General features: G+C 36.7%; 2 protein-coding genes across 2 annotated transcripts in view; both read right to left on the bottom strand.

The window, feature by feature from the left end:
* The window catches only part of LOC125239048, a 33768-nt gene extending 33118 nt beyond the window's left edge, over window positions 1–650 (bottom strand). Inside the window, exon 1 of the mRNA XM_048146506.1 lies at window positions 473–650. Within this exon, the coding sequence (XP_048002463.1) occupies window positions 473–650 (178 nt within the window). The remainder of the gene's footprint in view (window positions 1–472) is intronic.
* A 332-nt stretch (window positions 651–982) lies between these two features.
* LOC125239032 overlaps window positions 983–20186 on the bottom strand; it is a 54380-nt gene continuing 35176 nt past the window's right edge. The window contains exons 2-3 of the mRNA XM_048146499.1: window positions 6896–7076; window positions 983–1177 (exon numbers count right to left, since the gene is read on the bottom strand). Of these exons, the coding sequence (XP_048002456.1) occupies window positions 983–1177; window positions 6896–7069 (369 nt within the window). The 5' untranslated portion in view covers window positions 7070–7076. The remainder of the gene's footprint in view (window positions 1178–6895; window positions 7077–20186) is intronic.

Raw genomic sequence — 20186 nt, 5'->3', positions numbered from 1 at the left:
CTTAAAATGTGGGCTTTTTTTGAAAAAATTAAAATGCATGCAAGTTGTTTATTGGATAAAAGTTCGCAAAAAGTAGAAAAAATATTTACTTAAAAAAAATATTCTCATTGTTGGCGATGCCATTCATCACCATTAAAAAATCCAATGAGCTCGTACCAATGAGTTTTTCGAAGCTTATGAGCGAAATGTCACTGTCGCTTTTCCATTAAGGAAAACATCCTGAGGGAACCGGACTAATCCCAATAAGGCCTAGTTACCCTTCGGGTTGCAAGGTCAGATGGCAATCGCTTTCGTAAAAACTAGTGCCCACGCCAAATCTTGGATTAAGTTGTCATACCGGACCCTAAGCTCCCATGAGCTGTGGCAAATGCCGGGATAACGCAAGGAATCCTCCTAGCAAGGAATCATCCAATGATGATATCATTAGACATGCAGCGTCAACTCAGGACAGGACACTTGTATAGCAACTCACTTTTCTCCTGTATGCGCATGATGAGGCAGCCGACGAGCTTCTCCGTGCCCTCCTTCACGGCCGCGATGGACATCTTGTCCTTCATCCAGATCCGCAAGTTGTGCACGAACTCGTCCACGCCCTCCTTGTCCTCGCTTATCTTCACCGATCTGTATGTCAGCTGACATGCAATGCTCATAGCCTAGCGGTAAGACCGTGCCACTTTCAATCAGGAGGTCGCGGGTTCAAACCCCGAGTTTTTTGGAGCTTATGAGTGAAATGTCATTTGATATTTACCAGTCCCTTTTCCGTGAAGGAAAATATCGCGAGGAAACCGGACTAATCCCAATGTAGCCTAGTTACCCTTCGAGATGGCAATCGCTTTTGTAAAAACTAGTGCCCACGCCAAATCTTGGATTAAGTTGTCATAACGGACCATAGGCTCCCATGAGCCGTGGCAAATGCCGGGATAACGCAAGGAATCCTCCTAGCAAGGAGTCATCCAATGATGATATCATTAGACATGCAGCGTCAACTCAGGACAGGACACTTGTATAGCAACTCACTTTTCTCCTGTATGCGCATGATGAGGCAGCCGACGAGCTTCTCCGTGCCCTCCTTCACGGCCGCGATGGACATCTTGTCCTTCATCCAGATCCGCAAGTTGTGCACGAACTCGTCCACGCCCTCCTTGTCCTCGGTTATCTTCACCGATCTGTATGTCAGCTGAAAGAGAGGGCACGATAAGAACGTTTCTAGGTGAAAAATTTTTTTCGCAAAAAAAAAAACATTTTTGGCACTAGCTTTTATCGTCGACTGTATTTTTTTTTAAATCGACTGTGGGATATGTCCTAAATTGTGTGTGTGTGGCTAGCAACCTATCACTCCAATGTCACAATTTTGTTTTCATTCAACCCCTTATTTGCCAAGAGTGGCAGTCTCATGTGCTCCGTCTACCATTTTATGGGATACAGCGTGATTATTGTACTTTTCTTTCAACAGTCATCTACTGCTCTCTGAGACTTTTCTAAAAACCCCTTACTCTGTCTGTGTATGACCACATTTCTGCTCCATCATCAGATCAGCTCCATGATACCACAATATTACAATGTCACGTGATTTACATATGTGTGCAAAATTTCAGCTCATTCGGTTAAAGATATCTGCTTCAGAATGCAGTCGCAAGATTTCAAAACGCGGTGTAACATATTAAGTAAAGTTGCCTGCGTTCTCGCACGCGATTTCATACAACTACCACGATTTCAAGGTATGAACTCGCGCGAGCGCAAGTTGTGCTGAACTGCTTGGTAACAATAACAACAAGTCTTTGCCGATTTGTACGTGTAATATGTCAGGACAAAGGTTGAATGATGAGCTTGTTTTTCTACTAAAACTGGACTATGGCAGGCTTGTATATTGGATCTGGCGGCTTAGCTCAACTTGCGCTCACACGTGTCTATACCTACTTCAAATCGCGCTAAATGTATTGATTCCCTAGTGAGTAGTATATTCTTTGATTGACTCGCACACGAGAACGCAAATTGTGCTTAACCATTGTCAACCATGTCAATAAAAATAATAAGCGACATGACAAGTTTTACAATACTCACCGAAAAAAATGTCTGGGAACATATTCTTTGACCCTATTGATTTTAAGGACCAATTAGCCCACGCTCCCTTTTTAAACGGGCCACCTTTGATTAAAATAGCGAAATAAAAGTGTAATTTAGACTCTTGTGTAACTTTGTCAGAGCCTTTCCACTAGGTAAAAGTCACACAATAGATGTCACTAACCTAAGATGACATTGTAAGAACGAATAGTGCTTTGTCTCACTAAAATCACAAGTCTAAGAACATTGAAGGTCAATCTGCAATAATATAACACGGCGGTACAATTTTGTATTCACTGTTTTGACAAGATATTTTGGTCCAGTTAAAAGAAAATTTGAATGTACAATTTTATTTTATTCAATTGGTCACCTTTTCACGTCACCTGGTCACGATTTTTCTCGGAATCACCCCTCATTTTTGGAAACTCTTCGATTGCAAATAAATGGCGAATACCCAGAAATTTATAGGTAACTTTGAAAGGATGTACTAAATATTTGAATGAGCTTTTAAATATGTTCATTCAGTAGAAATAGTAACGAAAGTGGTGATTAAAATATTTTTTCAGAGGGTTGGTAAATAAAAGCTACATTGTACTCATTGTCAAATAACATAGATTCATATAAATGTAATATGTCACTATTGAATGTCGAATCTCAGGTTTACTAATAGCAGGTAAAAGGAATCTATAAATAAGTATTGTTTTTTTTTAAGTCATGCTGATAATAACAGAGTGCACGAAATAAATGATCTTTAACCTGTGCCGATCAAAGCGGCCAGGTGGCCGAGATTTTTATAGGCATAATTATGCCATTAACTGCGGAGTACGCCGGTTCGTTCCCAGCCTTGGGACACTGATGGTCTTGGTCACTTTTTCCTTCGTACGTAATTCATTACAGTTTTTTTGTCAAGATACTGTTTATTGAAGTGACACTTCTAATGCGACTTCCAAACTGCATGGTTGCGATAAACATTAATATGGTAAGTAATCCGGAGTAGAGCAGTTTCCGAATACTTTGTACATAGCCACGTCAGCAAATTTTAATTGATCCTATTTTGTTACCAACATTTTTTTTTTAATTGAGAAGTTCAACAGCGTTTACAATAAAAAAGTACAATTAGATATATACTTATAAGTATAGCCAATAACAGAACTCCCTAGAATTTATATAAAAATATCATCAGAGGGTAGACGTGTGACTTGAGCTGTCCATATTTACATTATACATTATGATACAAACGAATAGGAAAAATAAGTAAGTAATAGTGATTTTAAGTTATTTGAAACTTATGTATTTATGTGTGCGTGTGAGAGGGGGACACTACCATGTAAGTTGCTTTGAGATCTGTGATTTAAAAATACGCCTGGATGAAGAGAAAGGGTCTATATTTTGGAACGACTTATCATAGGTACGTGCAATTCTAGTCAGTATAGAATTTTGGCCATAATTGGTTCGATGACAGGGAATTCGAAATAGTGTGGTCGAAATTCGAAACATTTAGTGATAAAAGTCGACTTTCGTATGATATATACAGGATAATTGTTATAATTAAGGAAATATAGATACTAGAGAACCTTAATGACCAAATAAAACTTACTAAAATATCAATTCATGAAATAAATCTTGGTAACAAAAAAAGGAATAATGAAAACAAATTTAACTTTTTCCTTAATTTTTGTACAAACTTTTCGAGAACTGCTGAGTAACGGTATTCAATAATAGGCATTCTGACTTTGCAATAAGGTACAGTAGTCTAGAGGTCAAATCTTCGTCCGGAGTCACAAGACAGAGGTCCATGGTTCGATCTCCGGCACAGGTGTACTTTTTGTATGTTTTTCGTTTGTATTCGTTTGTGTCAGAAGTTTCACTTTTTCCGCGCAGAGGGAATCTACGACACTATACTGACACACAGAAAGGGTCACTCGTATCGAATTCTTTTATTGTACAAAAACGCAATTTTGGTAAATTAATCTAATTACGCGAGTGAAACGAACTTGGCGAATTGGAAGCGAATTGAAAAGCTATGTCTCTTGGATAAACTCCAAAACGAGGTTTATTAAAAAAAGAATCGCAAAGAATCCTTGAGAGCTCTAGAGTAGGGCGCGGGCCTCTTGCAGCGGATCTTGTGAAAACATGAGGCTTTCTCGAAGTGTGGTGGTAAAATAAAGACTTTGATAGCTTTGCACAAGCTACTGAAAATCTGAGACAAATAGAGAGTAATTAGAGATCGAAACAACTACATCACCATCGTTGCGGACATATTATACACCGTGTTTTTTTGTTTTCCGTTAAATTCGACACACAGTTATGTTCATCATCAGGAACCATCCTGTATATCGCATTTTGTTAAATTCGAAAAATTTTTTTTTCTTTTCCATACATAATAAATGGATTAATTAGTGTGAGAGGACCTTAATCATAACATTAAAGTCATTGTTAAGTGTTTGACGGCACATTTCAAAACAAATAACATTAGGAAGTGGTAAGGGATGCCACACACGTGTTCAGTAATTAAATATTTTTTTAATCCGTAACTAACCGTAAATAACCGTAAGTGTTAAGAGGCTAATTTCTTAGAAAAATTGATTGTATTTGAAGTAAAGAATCTACCCTTAAAGTTAACGGAATTCAATAAAAACAAATATACATAATTATATACAAAATATAGTCAATATTAATATCTTTTAATATCATTATTTTGACACATAATACACACATTAAACAAATCAATCACATTTGATTCTTATTATATCATAATTTACTTATCTCCTAATAAAACCAGCTAGAACATTAATATCCGTAATGTAAATTTACTAACGTACATATGCGTGAAACTCTATTAAAATGGGTTTATGGTGACCTAAATCAAAGAGGATCGAGTATTATAGAAAGTTACTGTCGATGTAAAATGTGTAATCACAGTGGATAGACTGCCATCTCTTGACACAGGCTTAAAACTTTTGACCCTCAGTTTTGACAATTTCGCCCATATTCTTAGCTTGATATGTTTTAAAATGTCAAATATTAATATTAGCGCCATCTAGCTGAGCGTACCCCAAAGGCTAATGCCATCTAGGCCACCGTACCTTTTTGTGTATGGTACTGAGGTACCTACGTTTTTTTCTTAGACTTTATCTGTCTATATGGAGCTATATATGTCTTTGCCTAAATTAAATATCATATCAATATGCATGTGTTTATTCAAATCAGGTTCCAAGAAGTGATTATCAAAATAATTCAATCATGTTTGAAATATTGTTCCCTAGGCAGAAGCGTTGTGATTTGAATTCTAGTTTGATGATTATTTTTAGTCTTGTCTTATGTTGTAAGTAGTCTTGTTTTTTATAGTGGCAACGGACATCTAACACCTCTGGTGTTGCATGTGTCCATGGAATGGCAATAATCGCTTACCATCAAGCAATCGGTTTGTTCATTTGCCTCTTATCCTTGCCTTGTACAATCATAAGTACGCCAGGACTTACCTGTCTAAATATACACCCTGGTTTTATTGAATTCCGTTAACTTTAAGGGAAGATCAATTACATCAAATACAATTAATTTCTCTAAGAAACTAGCGTCTTAACTCTTTCGGTTATCGAGTTATTAAAAAAATAAAGATAATTGCTGAACAAGTGTGTCACACTTTCACAGCCTTTACCCATTCATAATGTTATTTGTTTTGACATGCGCCGTCAATCACTTGACACTAACTTGAATGTTATTCTTAAGGGTCTCTAACACTAATAAATTCATTTATTATGTATGAAAATGATTTTTTTTTTTCGAATTTAACTAAAAGTGATATACAGGTTGGTTCTTGATAATGAACGTAACGACGTGTCGAATTTAATGGAAAATAAAAAAACACGGTGTATGTATCATAGATGAAAAATAAAATCGCTAACAGTAGGCCCGCGATAAGCAGCTCAACGCGATTGCTTTCCGGTCAGTTTCCCGCCGCGCAAAATATCTTAATTAACTAAATTAAAATTTAAAAATTCATCTTCCCTCTCTGTCAGTTTGCTAATTAAGTGCTCAATGTCTGAAGCAGATGCAAGACTTTTTGTGCTCGTGAAACGGGACGGAAATGCAAATTCTTTGTTCCTTTGTTTAGCTGGCACGAGATGCTATGGTAAAAACTCAAAGAAAATTAAATCAATAAGGGTTATATAGTAAAATAATTGCTATTTCTAATAGATTAGATTACAAATTGAACTAGTACCAGCACCAATAAAGAACACTAGGTATCTCAGTGCGATATAAATAATAGAAAGATATAAATGGTAGAAATTTAATAATTTACACGTAAAAAACGTGTCATACGAAGAAAGTGGCGCCCTCGTTGAATTTATACAGATTTTTTTAAATATTATTATAAATGGGCTTACTCTTGGCCACAGACTAGCCAAAGGCAAAGACATGGCCTACGACGGAGTGAGCTCGCTCAGAAGAGAAGATGCCTAATTCACTCTTCATTTGAAGGTTCGGGCTAAACTGATTTTTGAACCCGTAAATGTCCAGGTGATACTGAGAAACTTTTACTATGGGATCAACCCCGAAATCACGAAAATATCTTCTGACAGTTTCATAGGTAGTTTTATTTTATAGTAAGTATTTCCTATGGGAGAGTAAATTTTTATTTTGCCGGGTAATATGAGTTTACACTGTATGAGCACGGAAATATAGCCGCCGGCAAGGAATTCCACTTCTTGGCAATGCGCATAAGAAAAAATGTAAAGTGCAAATTGAACCCATTTTCATTACGCAAGCGTAGATAAAACACGTAAGCCATATAGGCTAAAATAATCAGTTTAAAATTATAATATTTACTTACTTCCTCAGGTAAGTAATGTTTCTTCAACAGCCTCACAGTATCTTCATAATATTTGTCCTGAAGATCTTCGAACCGGACTCCGCAAGGCACTCGGCCCCAAATGGAGGGGGCTTTGATGCGGTCCTCGAGAACCTTCATCTTGGCCAGGATTTCGGCTTCTGTCATCTTCGCCATGGTGAAGCTGGGGATAAGTTGCCCTTTAATACTGGTCCTTAAATTTAACTGGTCCATTTTTTCCATGTTTTACAATGTTTGCATTATTAAATAGAGTGTCCACCGGTTATACACCCTGTTTTTATTGAATTCCGTTGACCTTAAGGGAAGATTCTTTAGTTCGAATACAATCAATTTCTCTAAGAAACTAGCCACTTAACTCTTACGGTTATCGAATTATTGAAAAAAAATAATTTAATTACTGAACACGAGTGTGGCAACCCTTACCACTTCCTAATGTATTTTTTTTTTTACATTTGCCGTCAAACACTTGACAATGACTTTAATGAAGGTCCTCTCACACTAATTAATCCATTTATTATGTATGGAAACGGAAAAAAATATTTTTTGAATGAACCTAACTGCGTGTCGAATTTAACGGAAAACAAAAAAAAACACGGTGTATATGGTAGGCGTGTTCAGTGGATACATGTAGAACTTAACATCATAGTGTAATAATGGAAAAAATATTAGGTTATTACAATTGCCCCCCAGTCGAGATTTGTCCCGCTGTACCTTATATTTGTTTGTAAAAAGAGTGGGAGTGGTAGACTTATTAGCCAATTGTACTTTATTCGTTATTCTCCTCTCATACCTACGCAAAAGACGCAAAATTAGAAATATAAGCGCATCCCAACGGTATTAAATTGAAACTTAATCCATGGTTTTAATTCTTAATCTTAATTCAGGAGGCGTAACAAAATACCGGGAAATGCCAAGAAGATAATGACTTAATTTAAGATGGTGTAAGATGAGCTTCTACTAAAATATTATTGGATTTCTGGAGTCGGATATTAAAACCGATATAAATAGCACAAGTTCTGTTGAACTGGATAATGAAAAATGTATGGTACAGTCAACCAATTGGAACCCTAGGCCACTCTACAACCATGTCAAAATGACAAGCAGTAAGAGATTTCTTATAATCTAATTTATGACGTCACTATGACATAGTTCTACAGTGGCCTAGGGTTCCAATTGACAACATTTCATATACTACTTTTTATTGTTTGGTTTGAAACAATTCAATATATAAAGATACACGTATTTTTATTTTTTCCAAAAACTGCTATTTAAATGCGAAAATCCCTTTTTATTACTACTTAGAACAGAAAGAGCGTAAGTTACAAACGTCAAGAGTGTCAAGACACAGGTTTATGACGTCACATGTGTTGTTTCATACACCTAAGAAAACGACAAAATAATTCCTAAAAAAAAGTTTTAACAGTCAGCTTAAACAGTCCGAGATGTTTAACTGTCAATTGTCACTGTCAACAAATATTGAATAACTACGAGCTATGAAATGTAGAAGTATAAGGAGAGAAATCTGTCAAAGTAGAACAGTCGAAAATGACGTGTCAAACCCTTATGTATCTGCAATTGCAGAGCCACCTGGTTTTATATCTGCACCTCTGAAACTTAAAGCTTTCGCTCCTTACCTCTAGTCTCCATACTTTGTACTAGCGATGATAGATGTCACAGTCAAACTCAAGTGACATCCCAACCGGAAGATTTTTTGGTTATAGTGGCAGCTCTGAATAGTCTACTCAACTATGTAACGTCACTTCCCCTTTAAACTATTTTTAAGAATTTTTTACTAAAAATAAGAAAAAAAATATTAAAAAATATATTTTTGAGATCTACAGGCGTATATCTCGAAATGGTTTTCGATTTAGGGACATTGAAAATTTTGAAACGTTGTCAATTGGTTGATAGTACAGTCACCGGCAATAACATCGCACAAAAAGAAGGCTGCATATAATATCTGACACGCTCTTTTGGGTCTAGAAATAAGATTGTGTCAGACATTTTTGCGACCTTCTTTTTGTGCGATGTTATTGCCGGTGACTGTACACTGTACAGGGGGGACAATTTCAAGTAATTGATTTTTTCCATGTCTTACAATTTATACATTGTTAAATATCTTAATATCTGGTCGACCGAGTTTCGCTCGGCTATTTTATTCTATCACGTCTGTAGATTAAAAAAAAAACTCTTATAAATACAAAAAAAAAACAATAACATTATTTCTGGCCGGGATTTGAAACCCTGACACCTGCGATGTGCTTGCGAACATTTTACCTGCCTCGCTAATATACCAATGACTTTTTTCTGAACTTATGTGCGAAATGTCATTTGATATTTGCCAGTCGCTTTTCGGTGAAGGAAAACATCGTGAGGAAACCGGACTAATTCCAATGAGTTCTAGTTACCCTTCGGGTTGGAAAGTCAGATGGCAGTCGCTTTCGTAAAACTAGTGCCTACGCCAAATCTTGGGATTAGTTGTCAAAGTGAACCCCAGGCTCCCATGAGCCGTGGCAAATGCCGGGATAACGCAAGGAGGATGATGAATGGGGATGGGCACGGAACGAAAGCAACTTACTGATTCCTGTGCTAACCAAAGTACCAGCTGCTCCGGAAGAAATACTGAAGTCAATATTTTGCCGGTGCACCACAGATTGTAGTAGTGGTAGATGTGGGTGTGAGAAGGCCTTTATATACAGCTAATTGTATTGTTACCTGTTGTGTGAATGCATTTATACAGCATCGTAATACAATCATGTTCATGAAATACATATTTTACACGTTTATCACATACTTACATTTGTTGTTTCATTTCGTTTTAAAGTCGTATAATTATTCAACGGTACATGACCCAGAAGCATATGTACACATATTATGAAAGGTATTTGAATGATCTACAAGATTTTTCAAGAAAACTTTTGTCTAAGATAAATATTTTGCAAGATATGGAGCAATGTATGAAGCAAAAAGTGGGGGGGAAAACGATTTTTAAAAAATTTACAGTTTTTAAGAGCTCATACCTAGATAATAGTTAAGAAAAGAAAAAAAGTTTATAGATCAAAGTTATAGAGAATTTTATAAGCTTTCAAAGTGTAGTAAACCAAAATTTCGTATGACGCAAAGTTTTTGAAATATGAGCAAAAAACCAAAAAATGGGACCTTTTTTCATCCCCCCCTCTTCGAGCTCACGTCCAAAGTCCGAGGACTTATAGTATGTATATCTCCTGACTACCCCTAACAACATCCCGTAGTGAAACTTTCTGCTTTCGGCCATTCCATCTAGGATTGTTCGTTGACCAAGCAATTGGACAGGTAATCGCAGTAAGCAAATTTAAACCCAATATTCAAAATGACAAGGTTGTAATTAGGTACGAGTTCAATTTGTTATGACTTATGATAAACATTAAGATTAAACTGACAAACAACGTCAAACTAGTAGCGGAAAAAATAGATAATCAAACGAACTTACCTGTAAGTGATGTTCGATGACTATTAAACGATGTGATTCGCCCGAGTGATTACACTGTACTTTACATGTAGTAGCACGCGAATGTGCTGCCATCGTACACAATTTTAGAGTAACATTTTTAACAAAAAAATATCTCGCCTAAATTGGGCGTATTTCATACACGTTTCTTATAAAAAAGGCCATCAAATACGTGTGCTATTTCGTGACCAATTGGGTAGAATCTGGAGCTTGACCAGTTCGGGTCAGGGAGGGTTGTAATCACTCGGGCGAATCACATCGTTTAATAGTCATCGAACATCACTTACAGGTAAGTTCGTTTGATTATCTATTAAACTTCTGTGATTCGCCCTTCGTGATTACACTGTACTTTACATGTAGATGTTTAGAGTTACACGAAATAGCAGATTAAATGAAACATGTATGTTTGAAAAATGTAAATAAAACAAACGTTTACGTCAGTTTAACTGTAATCAACAGACACTTCAATTATTATTACCATGTAATATTGTACGAGCAAATACTTCGGACGAGTCCGCTAGAACATCTCTATTATAGAACCTAGCGAACGTCAAGGAATTATCTGACCAACCGGCGGTCTTCTTAATCAGTTCTATATTAACCCCGAGCCGGTTGGCTGCTGACGTACTTGCGTGTCTCGTACTATGCGATTTGAAGATCGATGTATCAATACCACTCTCGAGCAAAGTGGTTTTGATCCATCGACTCAAGGTCTGTGAACACACTTTTCTAAATGGTTTTTTAAAACTTGTAAAAAGAAAATCACAATCGCTTGGGCGATTGGTAGATGAGACAACCAAATAACATTCTAAAGTCCTTGCAGGACAAATTGACTGATTTTCATCGAAATAAGGCAGAATCAGTTTTGGCTGCATGCGATTAACTGCGGATGTCTTAATCTTATCTGTAATGTTAATAATATATTTCTTATTACATTTATGAACATTACTTAGCTTGATTAACGATAATGTTTGCACACGGTGTGCCGTAACTAATGCCAAAATAGTTATTAACTTCCTAGAAAGATGCTCGTAAGAAAGGCTTTCATTTGGATACCAACAACTTAAATGATTAAGAACGATTGAAGGGTCCCAAGTAAAATCATATCGTGGATTTGGAGACCGCAGTTTGTATACTCCCGTCATAAAACGTTTCACGGTTGGATTATTTATAACATTATTATTCAATATTAATGACAAAACTGCTTTCGCAGTATTAATTGATCCAAATTGACAACCTTGATTAAAAAGTAATGTGAAATAATCTAATACTTCTGCTACGCCGACATCAAAAATATCATAACATTTTTCTTTACAAAATATATACCATTTCTTTAAATAACAATTATATTGCTTAAGTGTGGTTTCTGTAAGTGACGCTAGCATGATGTCTGCCGCTTCTGCAGGAGTGCCTTGCCTCATGAACGCCGCCCGGACAACACTCCGGCAACCAGGGTAAGGCTCCTGTGCAGCTTGTGTTCGACACTGTAAGGGGAGGACAATAAATTTGGTTTAGGTGGGAGTTCTATTCGTTCAGAAATCAATAATCTCTCAAAAGAGGAAACCCGGGTTGTGTAGGCCATAGTGGCACGACAACAATGCTCTCCGCTTTATCTGTTATTATCTTTTGCAACATCCTAAGTATTAGACAAAATGGTGGAAAAGCGTAAAAGAAATACGACGACCAAGATATGGTAAACGCGTCGATATTGTACGCGTCAGGATCACGATGCCACGAAACAAATCTAGTACATTTTTTGTTTATTCGACTCGCAAAGAGGTCAATCTCTGGACTTTTGTTTAAAAAATTACAATTTTCCGAAAGGCACTGTCGGCTAGCTCCCACTCAATGTCTGCATGTTTCCGGCGTGATTCTGCATCTATATCGTTGTTTTCTGAACGAAGATACGAAGCAAATATATGTATGTCGCGTTCCTCGCACCATTGCCATATCTGTCGGCTTAATTCACTCAGATGTGGGAATCGAACACCACCCATGTGATTGATATATGAAATCGCAGTGGTATTGTCTATCCTTAGCAAAATCTCACAATTTTTGTAATCTTTAGCAAATATTTTTAAACCAAAAAACGCGGCAGTTAACTCTAGACAATTAATGTGTTGCCCAAGCTCATGACTGGACCACTGACCACTGGCTGTCATATCTGAGCAACTTGCTCCCCAGCCTGTTAGCGACGCATCAGAAAATATCTCTAATTGATAATTTCCTGTCTTGATCGGATTACTACATGTTTCTATATTATATATCCACCAATCTAGATCATCATCTAAGCTACCCGGAATGCTAATGTATTGATCATAGTCATCATTTTTACTTAAATAAAGAAATTTGATTCTTTCCAATCTCTTAGTATACAACCAGCCGTATGGTACTGCCGGACAAACAGAAACTAATAATCCTATCAAATGTGCGAAATTACGAAGTTTACATCTTCGAATGGATTTAAAGTATAAAAGTTCGTCTTTAATCCTCTCTCGTTTTTCGCATGGAATATTAATTGTCAAATTTGCAGAATTGAAACTAAACCCAAGAAAATTTGCCGTTCGACTTGGTGTACCTATTGATTTAGCAACATTTATTGTAAATCCTAATGATTCTAACAAGTCTTTCGTTACATTAAAGTTATGTAAACAGTTAGAATACGTGTCACCGAAGAGTAACAAGTCGTCTAAGTAAATGACTGATAAAAAACCTTGATTGCGCAAAAACTGCACAACAGGACGCATTAACTTCGTGAATATGTTTTGTTTTTCCAAAGAAATCGTAAATATTTTCTGTAATCAGGATCAATATTTATCGCAAAATAGGCGTGTTTCAAATCTATTGAACACATGTAAGCGTTTTGTGATAAAAGTCTCGGATTTTTCTTTCCAAGTAATCTTCCTCATCTTCCTCACGATGTTTGCGTTTTCCCATTTTATCCGCAAACACAAAACACTACACTAAACTTAGTAAAAACACAATTATTTCACTAACAAAGGAAAAGTACGTGCACGATGGCCGCCACACAAAACGTGTATGAAATACGCCCAATTTAGGCGAGATATTTTTTTGTTAAAAATGTTACTCTAAAATTGTGTACGATGGCAGCACATTCGCGTGCTACTACATGTAAAGTACAGTGTAATCACGAAGGGCGAATCACAGAAGTTTAATAATCGTTCAAGTAACCAGCCAGTATTAATACCCCTAAATACTGAAAAAGGTAAACAACCTCTAGCAATGCGATATACACAATGTTGTATTACGAATACAATAGAATAGGCACATAAAAAATACCTAATAATACTAATGTAAACAAAAATATAACCCCCATCAAGATATAGCTCAATCGATTCTACTCTCGATTCTGAACAAACGGTTTTCAGGTTTTTAGTGTTAAGTGAAACACGGTGTATATGTATATACTTATCCATCTTAGGAACACAAATATTAATTCTGCCAAAGGAAATCATTTGTTCATTCAACTCCGTTGTTGACATAATATTATGATCTCCTGCACAGTCAACTAACATATTGGTTATGCGGTTTACCGGCTGGCGAGAACGGTCGGTTGCATTGACGCCACAGTAAAGTTGTTGGTATTCAATATCAATTGCCTATCGCTGTCCGATTATTCGTATCGTTTACGTTCACAATAGGTCTAATACATTACTATTAATGTAAACTGAATTTAGAGATTACCATGAAATTTAATAATTATTTAATTAATTACATACATTATAATGAAAGGAAAACAGAACTGTTTATTATTGATAACAAAACCTTCGTATTAAATCTGAACGAACAGGGTTATGCCGAAATTCTTCTCTTACCTGCGCCATTAAAATGTATACAGAAGATATATACTCACATGTTAGTACGATGATATAATTGTATGATACATATTTAGAAAGATGTATTATTAACTAATAGGTATTACTATTGGTATAAAAAACCCCCGACACAAAAAAAAGGTGAATTAAATTAAAAATTAAATAAAAAAAGGATGAAAAAAACTAAAAGTGCGAGCTTTCAAAAAGTAATAAAATAACTAAATAAGTAGCTCTAGGAATACCTACCTTCCTTCTTACGAAATACCTACCTTCTTCTTCTTAGGAATATCTACCTACCTTCTACCTTCTTACGAAATACGTAAGATGAAAACCTAACTACGAAATTCTTGAACGTAAAAATTTTGGTACTTAAACATAAAATTACTTGAATTCTTAAACACAAGAAATATGACAAAATAAATTATTAATTATTATTCTCTTTATTGATTTCCATTATTAATTAATGGTAAAGTGTTGTCGCATCGGGGGACCGCTCTCAATATTAGCGTAAGGGCAGACGTCGTTGACGGTTGTGTTTCCGATGCAGTCTTTAGAGTCTTATTTTAAGATTGGGTGTTGAAATTTTTGCTCAGCACTTATCTAGTTTGTTTGGTTGTAAACATATACGTTACTTGTAATTCTAATACTTCCTTTGACATTTTGGTTGTATAGTTACATTGTTCATGTTCAGGTAGTTAGTTTAATGTATGTACCTAGTGAATTTTTTGTTAAACATTTATTAAGTTAGTTTAGCTGTGTAAATATTTAGTTTTTAAGTTTCAAGTTAGACAGGCAAAGAGCGGTCCCCCGACGCGACAACACTTTACCATTAATTAATAATGGAAATCAATAAAGAGAATAATAATTAATAATTTATTTTGTCATATTTCTTGTGTTTAAGAATTCAAGTAATTTTATGTTTAAGTACCAAAATTTTTACGTTCAAGAATTTCGTAGTTAGGTTTTCATCTTACGTATTTCGTAAGAAGGTAGAAGGTAGGTAGATATTCCTAAGAAGAAGAAGGTAGGTATTTCGTAAGAAGGAAGGTAGGTATTCCTAGAGCTACTTATTTAGTTATTTTATTACTTTTTGAAAGCTCGCACTTTTAGTTTTTTTCATCCTTTTTTTATTTAATTTTTAATTTAATTCACCTTTTTTTTGTGTCGGGGGTTTTTTAAATTTATAATTTAAGGTTTTTATTTCTTTCTTTTTGTAGGGGGCTCTTTCTTTTGTCATATTTCTTGTGTTTTGAAATTCAAGTACCGAATTGTATGTTAAGTAGGTACTTACCTACATTTTTTACGTTCAAGATGTTCTAGAGGTAAGTGCATGCTGTTTTTATAAAAATACTAAAGTCACTATAAGCGTGCCGTTCAAATTTGAGGAGTTCCGTTCTGACCATCATCAGAAGTTCCAGTGCACCAAATGTCACTGTTCTGGACGTAAGGGCATGCTGATCTTATAAAAATACCAAAGTCACTATAAGCGTGCCGTTCAAATTTGAGGAGTTCCGTTCTGACCATCATCAGAAGTTCCAGTGCACCAAATGTCACTGTTCTGGACGTAAGGGCATGCTGATCTTATAAAAATACCAAAGTCACTATAAGCGTGCCGTTCAGATTTGAGGAGTTCCGTTCTCACCATCATCAGCAGTTCCACTGCACCAAATGTCACTGTTCCGTAAGTAAATGCATGCCATTCCTTTAAAAACACAAAAATCACCATATGTATGCCTTTCAGATTTGAGGAGTTCTCTCGATTTCTCCAGGATCCCATCATCAGAACTGGGTTCTGAGAAAAATGGGACCAATCTGTATTCATATACTATCAAAAAAAAAATTCAAAATCGGTCCAGTAGCGACGGAGATATCGAGGAACAAACATAAAAAATAAAATACAGACGAATTTAGAACCCCTTCCTTTGAGATTTGAGGCGGCGGTTAAAAATCAGCACCGATAGCATGGTCGCACCAGGCCGTCCTTTTCGCACTTACTAATAGTACGAATATCACAGAATATAATAGCACAAATACTGAAGGCTCACTCCTTTGATGTTCATAAAATGCCGCCATTCTAAATTCTTACCTACATTAACAAACAGACCGCACGCGAGCAGCCGACATAGAATTCTATTGCGCCGCGTGAAGGTCGTCACCAGTGAACGGGCCGCGAAACTCGCGGCCGCCGCCATATACATGTAGCCCGGCGATAGAATCGCAGAATGAGCCGCCCCTTTAGGCCTAGCACATGATTGCCGCGAGAATACAATCACGCCTGTGTCCCATGAAGGGGTAGGCAGAGCACATGAAACTACTCAGGTTTCAGTGCCACTGTTGGCAAATAAGGGGTTGAAAGAAAACGAAACTGTGACATTGCAGTGACAGGTTGCCAGCCTCTCGCCTACGCCACAATTTAACCCACATCCCACAGTCGCCTTCTCCCACGGGAAGAAAGGCCCTCACCTACAGCTAATATAAATAAAAACAGTCGACTAATTCGCCTTTTATAAACAAAAAAATAAATCAAAATCGGTAGATCCGTTCAGGAGCTACGACACGATGCGATGCCACAGACAGACACACACATAAGTAGTAGGGTACCCCCGTTACCAGCCCGGGTCTGGGGCCTGCTCCCAGGACCCCACCACCACCCATCCATGGTCTTACTGAACCTAAAAAAAAAAAAAAAAAAAAAAAAAAAAAAAAAAAAAAAAAAAAAAAAAAAAAAAAAACTAATAGCCCCCCATTTAGATTCATTGCGCTGGGTCTCGACGCTCTCAGAAGCCTCCTTCTAGTATTTACAGAATACGTTCTTTACACAATAAACCTTGTGCACGACGGTCACAAAAGGATTACCGACCCTTTCTATTGTTCGATCTGGACTCGGCGCTAGACCATTGTTACCCTACCCAGCTACCTGGCAGTGTCATGCACACCTTTTCCTTGTGTCTCATACTGGTAGGTATTTTATAATTAATTTTTAGTATAACTTTGTAATCATATGGATTGCGATTCTAACCTAACCTAACCTAATTAAAATACCTAACTTTTCCATTCGTAACCTAACCAAATTTAATTAAAACCTACTCTTAGTTAACCTAAGTAGTCTAGACTTACCTTTATGAAACCTAACTGAGTTTCACGTACTTTTACTTTTATTTCTATAAATGTAGGTATTTATGAAATGTATTATAATTACGTTTTAACTTAAGAACTTCTGAGTTACATTTAAGTTTATCCAAATACCTAAACTTAACGATCCTATCTAGCGTATCTTTCTTTTTCTCGAATATTTATGATATCTTATACCTATTTCTATCATACATCTCTTTGTTGTATTACCAAATTTGTACATATGATTAATAAGTCAATTTTTTGATTACGTCTTAATAAAAGTTAATTTCCCATCTTATCAAACTTTTTTTTTTTTTTACATATATTTCAAATGTTTTGTATCTGAATAAACCTCGGTAATTTTGTGAAGTTGCGTTTTTGCTTAATTGCTTTATTTATTGTACCTTCTTTGAATAATTTACTTACCTATGTCTATTATTATTTTTTATGACTTGTGTATTGTTTAAGAGAATGCATACTTTCAATAAACTTGTTACGACGTGAGAAACTGAGAACCGGTTAAAACATGTTTAAGGCTAATTCTATGTGAATAAAAATGTCTTTTGTGCATTTTTAAAGATAATATATATTTATTGTTTCCGCTTATTTGAATAATTCGGGTTTTGGGTAAAGAGATCCTTCGACGAACATGTCAAGGCATGATACTTTCTATTCATATTTAACAAAGAGCATTAACTGGTGTAAACATGTTTTAGACTAACGCACCGGTAATTCTTGTGACTTGAATTTATTATTGTAACAACTTAGTTGCTTTATTATAGATGTTTATTGTATTGTAAAATGACAAAAAGTTTATTGTTTGCGTTCAGGTATAAGATGAACTGGTTGAAACAAGATTTATGGTACGTTCCCCTGCTCTCTACCATATTACGAGTATAAAAGCCAAAGAGAGTCGAGGCTGAATAAGTATTCCTGTAGAGGCAGCCTTCTGTACCAGAGCTCCTTGTATCTAGTGTGGTATATAGAGAAGTGGAGTGTGCGTTCAAAAGTGAAGTGTTTATAGACAGATACAACAATGGACGTGAGTATGTTTTTCTTTTTAAATTACTGTAACCCATATTGCCTTTTTATAATATTGTTTCGTCTAGTGTTCTTTGTATTTAATTAATAGAATTGTTAATAGTGTTTAAAATATTGTCTTTCATTGTTTCAGTTCTCTGAAAATACTTTCAAGAACTATTACTACCCGGAAAATCAGGGTGATTCAACCGATGAGGAAGGTACAGCTGGTTTCAAAGTTAAGCAAGCCCTCGCAAAGAAACGTCCTGGAAATAATATTGACAGCTTCTTTGAACGACCTAAAAAGCAGTGTAAAACCTTGAAACGGTCTTCGAATGTAAGCAAAAGTTCGCCAGAAGGCGTGGCTAATTTATCATCTGGACAAATAGACAAAGCTCACCAGAAACTGCAAAACTAAACGTAGGAGATCATGTTAGAATCACTAAATACAAACACATATTTCAAAAAGGTTACGAAAGTAATTGGAGTGATGAAATATTTATAATTAATTCAATTATTAAAAGATCTCCTCGGATTGTTTATACACTAAGGGATTTGGAAGGCGAACGCATAATTGGAACGTTTTATTCAAAAGAAATACAAAAAGTAACTTACCTCCCCTCCAACGAGTATAAAATAGATAAAATATTACGTTCATGTCGAGTTGCTGGCAGAAAGGAAATACTAGTGAAGTGGCAAGGTTATCCTAATAAATTTAATTCTTGGATACCTGAATCAAGCTTAAAGAAAATATGAGTGATAATAGCTTTTATTTAACTTTGTTAAGTAATAGTTCATCCGATTATTACACAGATAATACGACTGCACATTTTTTAACAAAATTACCAAAGACCATTAAATTGGATGGAGAATGGGTAGTTGGTTTGGTGGAATTTCAATACCCTTGTTCTATGTATAATGTACAAGAGCATGAAAACATAATTTATTTAAAGAAAAAAGTGTTTTCACCTGCTGACAAGACTTCAAAAATTGTGGATATAAAAACTCATACTAGTTTTTTAAAGGTGCGCGGGGCCCGAGGGCCCCGCGGTGTTCTTTTTGGGCTTTTGTGCTTTGCTTATTTGTTTTTTGCTTTTGCTTTTTGTTTTTGAGCTATGCTTATGCTTTTTGTTTTTGAGCTATGCTTCTTTGCTTTAGCCTTTGCGTGCTTGGGAGCACTCTCTGCCCGCAGCTCGGCCTGCGGCCTCGCGTGCTTGGGAGCCTGTAAGTCACGCTCCGGGCCTTCGGCCCTCCGCGTAGTTACTGTGGGGGTTGTAGGGAAGTTGGAGCTTAAACACGACCCAATAGTAAAAGTGTCTTGAGAAGCTCACGACGGGCCTGCGGCCTGCGGCCTCCGGCCCGTCGTTTCGCTTCTCTAAGACACTTTTACTATTGGGTCGTGTTTAAGCTCCAACTTCCCGGTCCGCCGGCGAGTCGATCAGGGACGCTCCGGGCCTTCGGCCCTACGCGGAGCTCGGCCTTCGGCCTTCGCTATGTTTCGAAGCTCTGCGTCGGGCCTCCGGCCCGCCGCTTCGCTTGTTAAGATACTTTTTGTTATTGTTTTGCTTGAGAGCACAGTCTGTACGCAGCTCGGCCTGCGGCCTTCGCGTGCTTGGGAGCACTCTGCCCGCAGCTCGGCCTGCGGCCTTCGCGTGCTTGGGAGCCTCTCAGACACGCTCCGGGCCTTCGGCCCTCCGCGTAGTTACTGTGGGGGTTGTAGGGAAGTTGGAGCTTAAACACGACCCAATAGTAAAAGTGTCTTGAGAAGCTCACGACGGGCCTGCGGCCTGCGGCCTCCGGCCCGTCGTTTCGCTTC

The sequence above is a fragment of the Leguminivora glycinivorella genome, chromosome 2 (assembly GCF_023078275.1).
Source record: "Leguminivora glycinivorella isolate SPB_JAAS2020 chromosome 2, LegGlyc_1.1, whole genome shotgun sequence".
NCBI classification, from domain to species: Eukaryota; Metazoa; Arthropoda; class Insecta; order Lepidoptera; family Tortricidae; genus Leguminivora; species Leguminivora glycinivorella.
The sequence above is the reverse complement of the archived record's forward strand: the minus strand, read 5'-3'. Positions and strand labels throughout refer to the sequence as shown.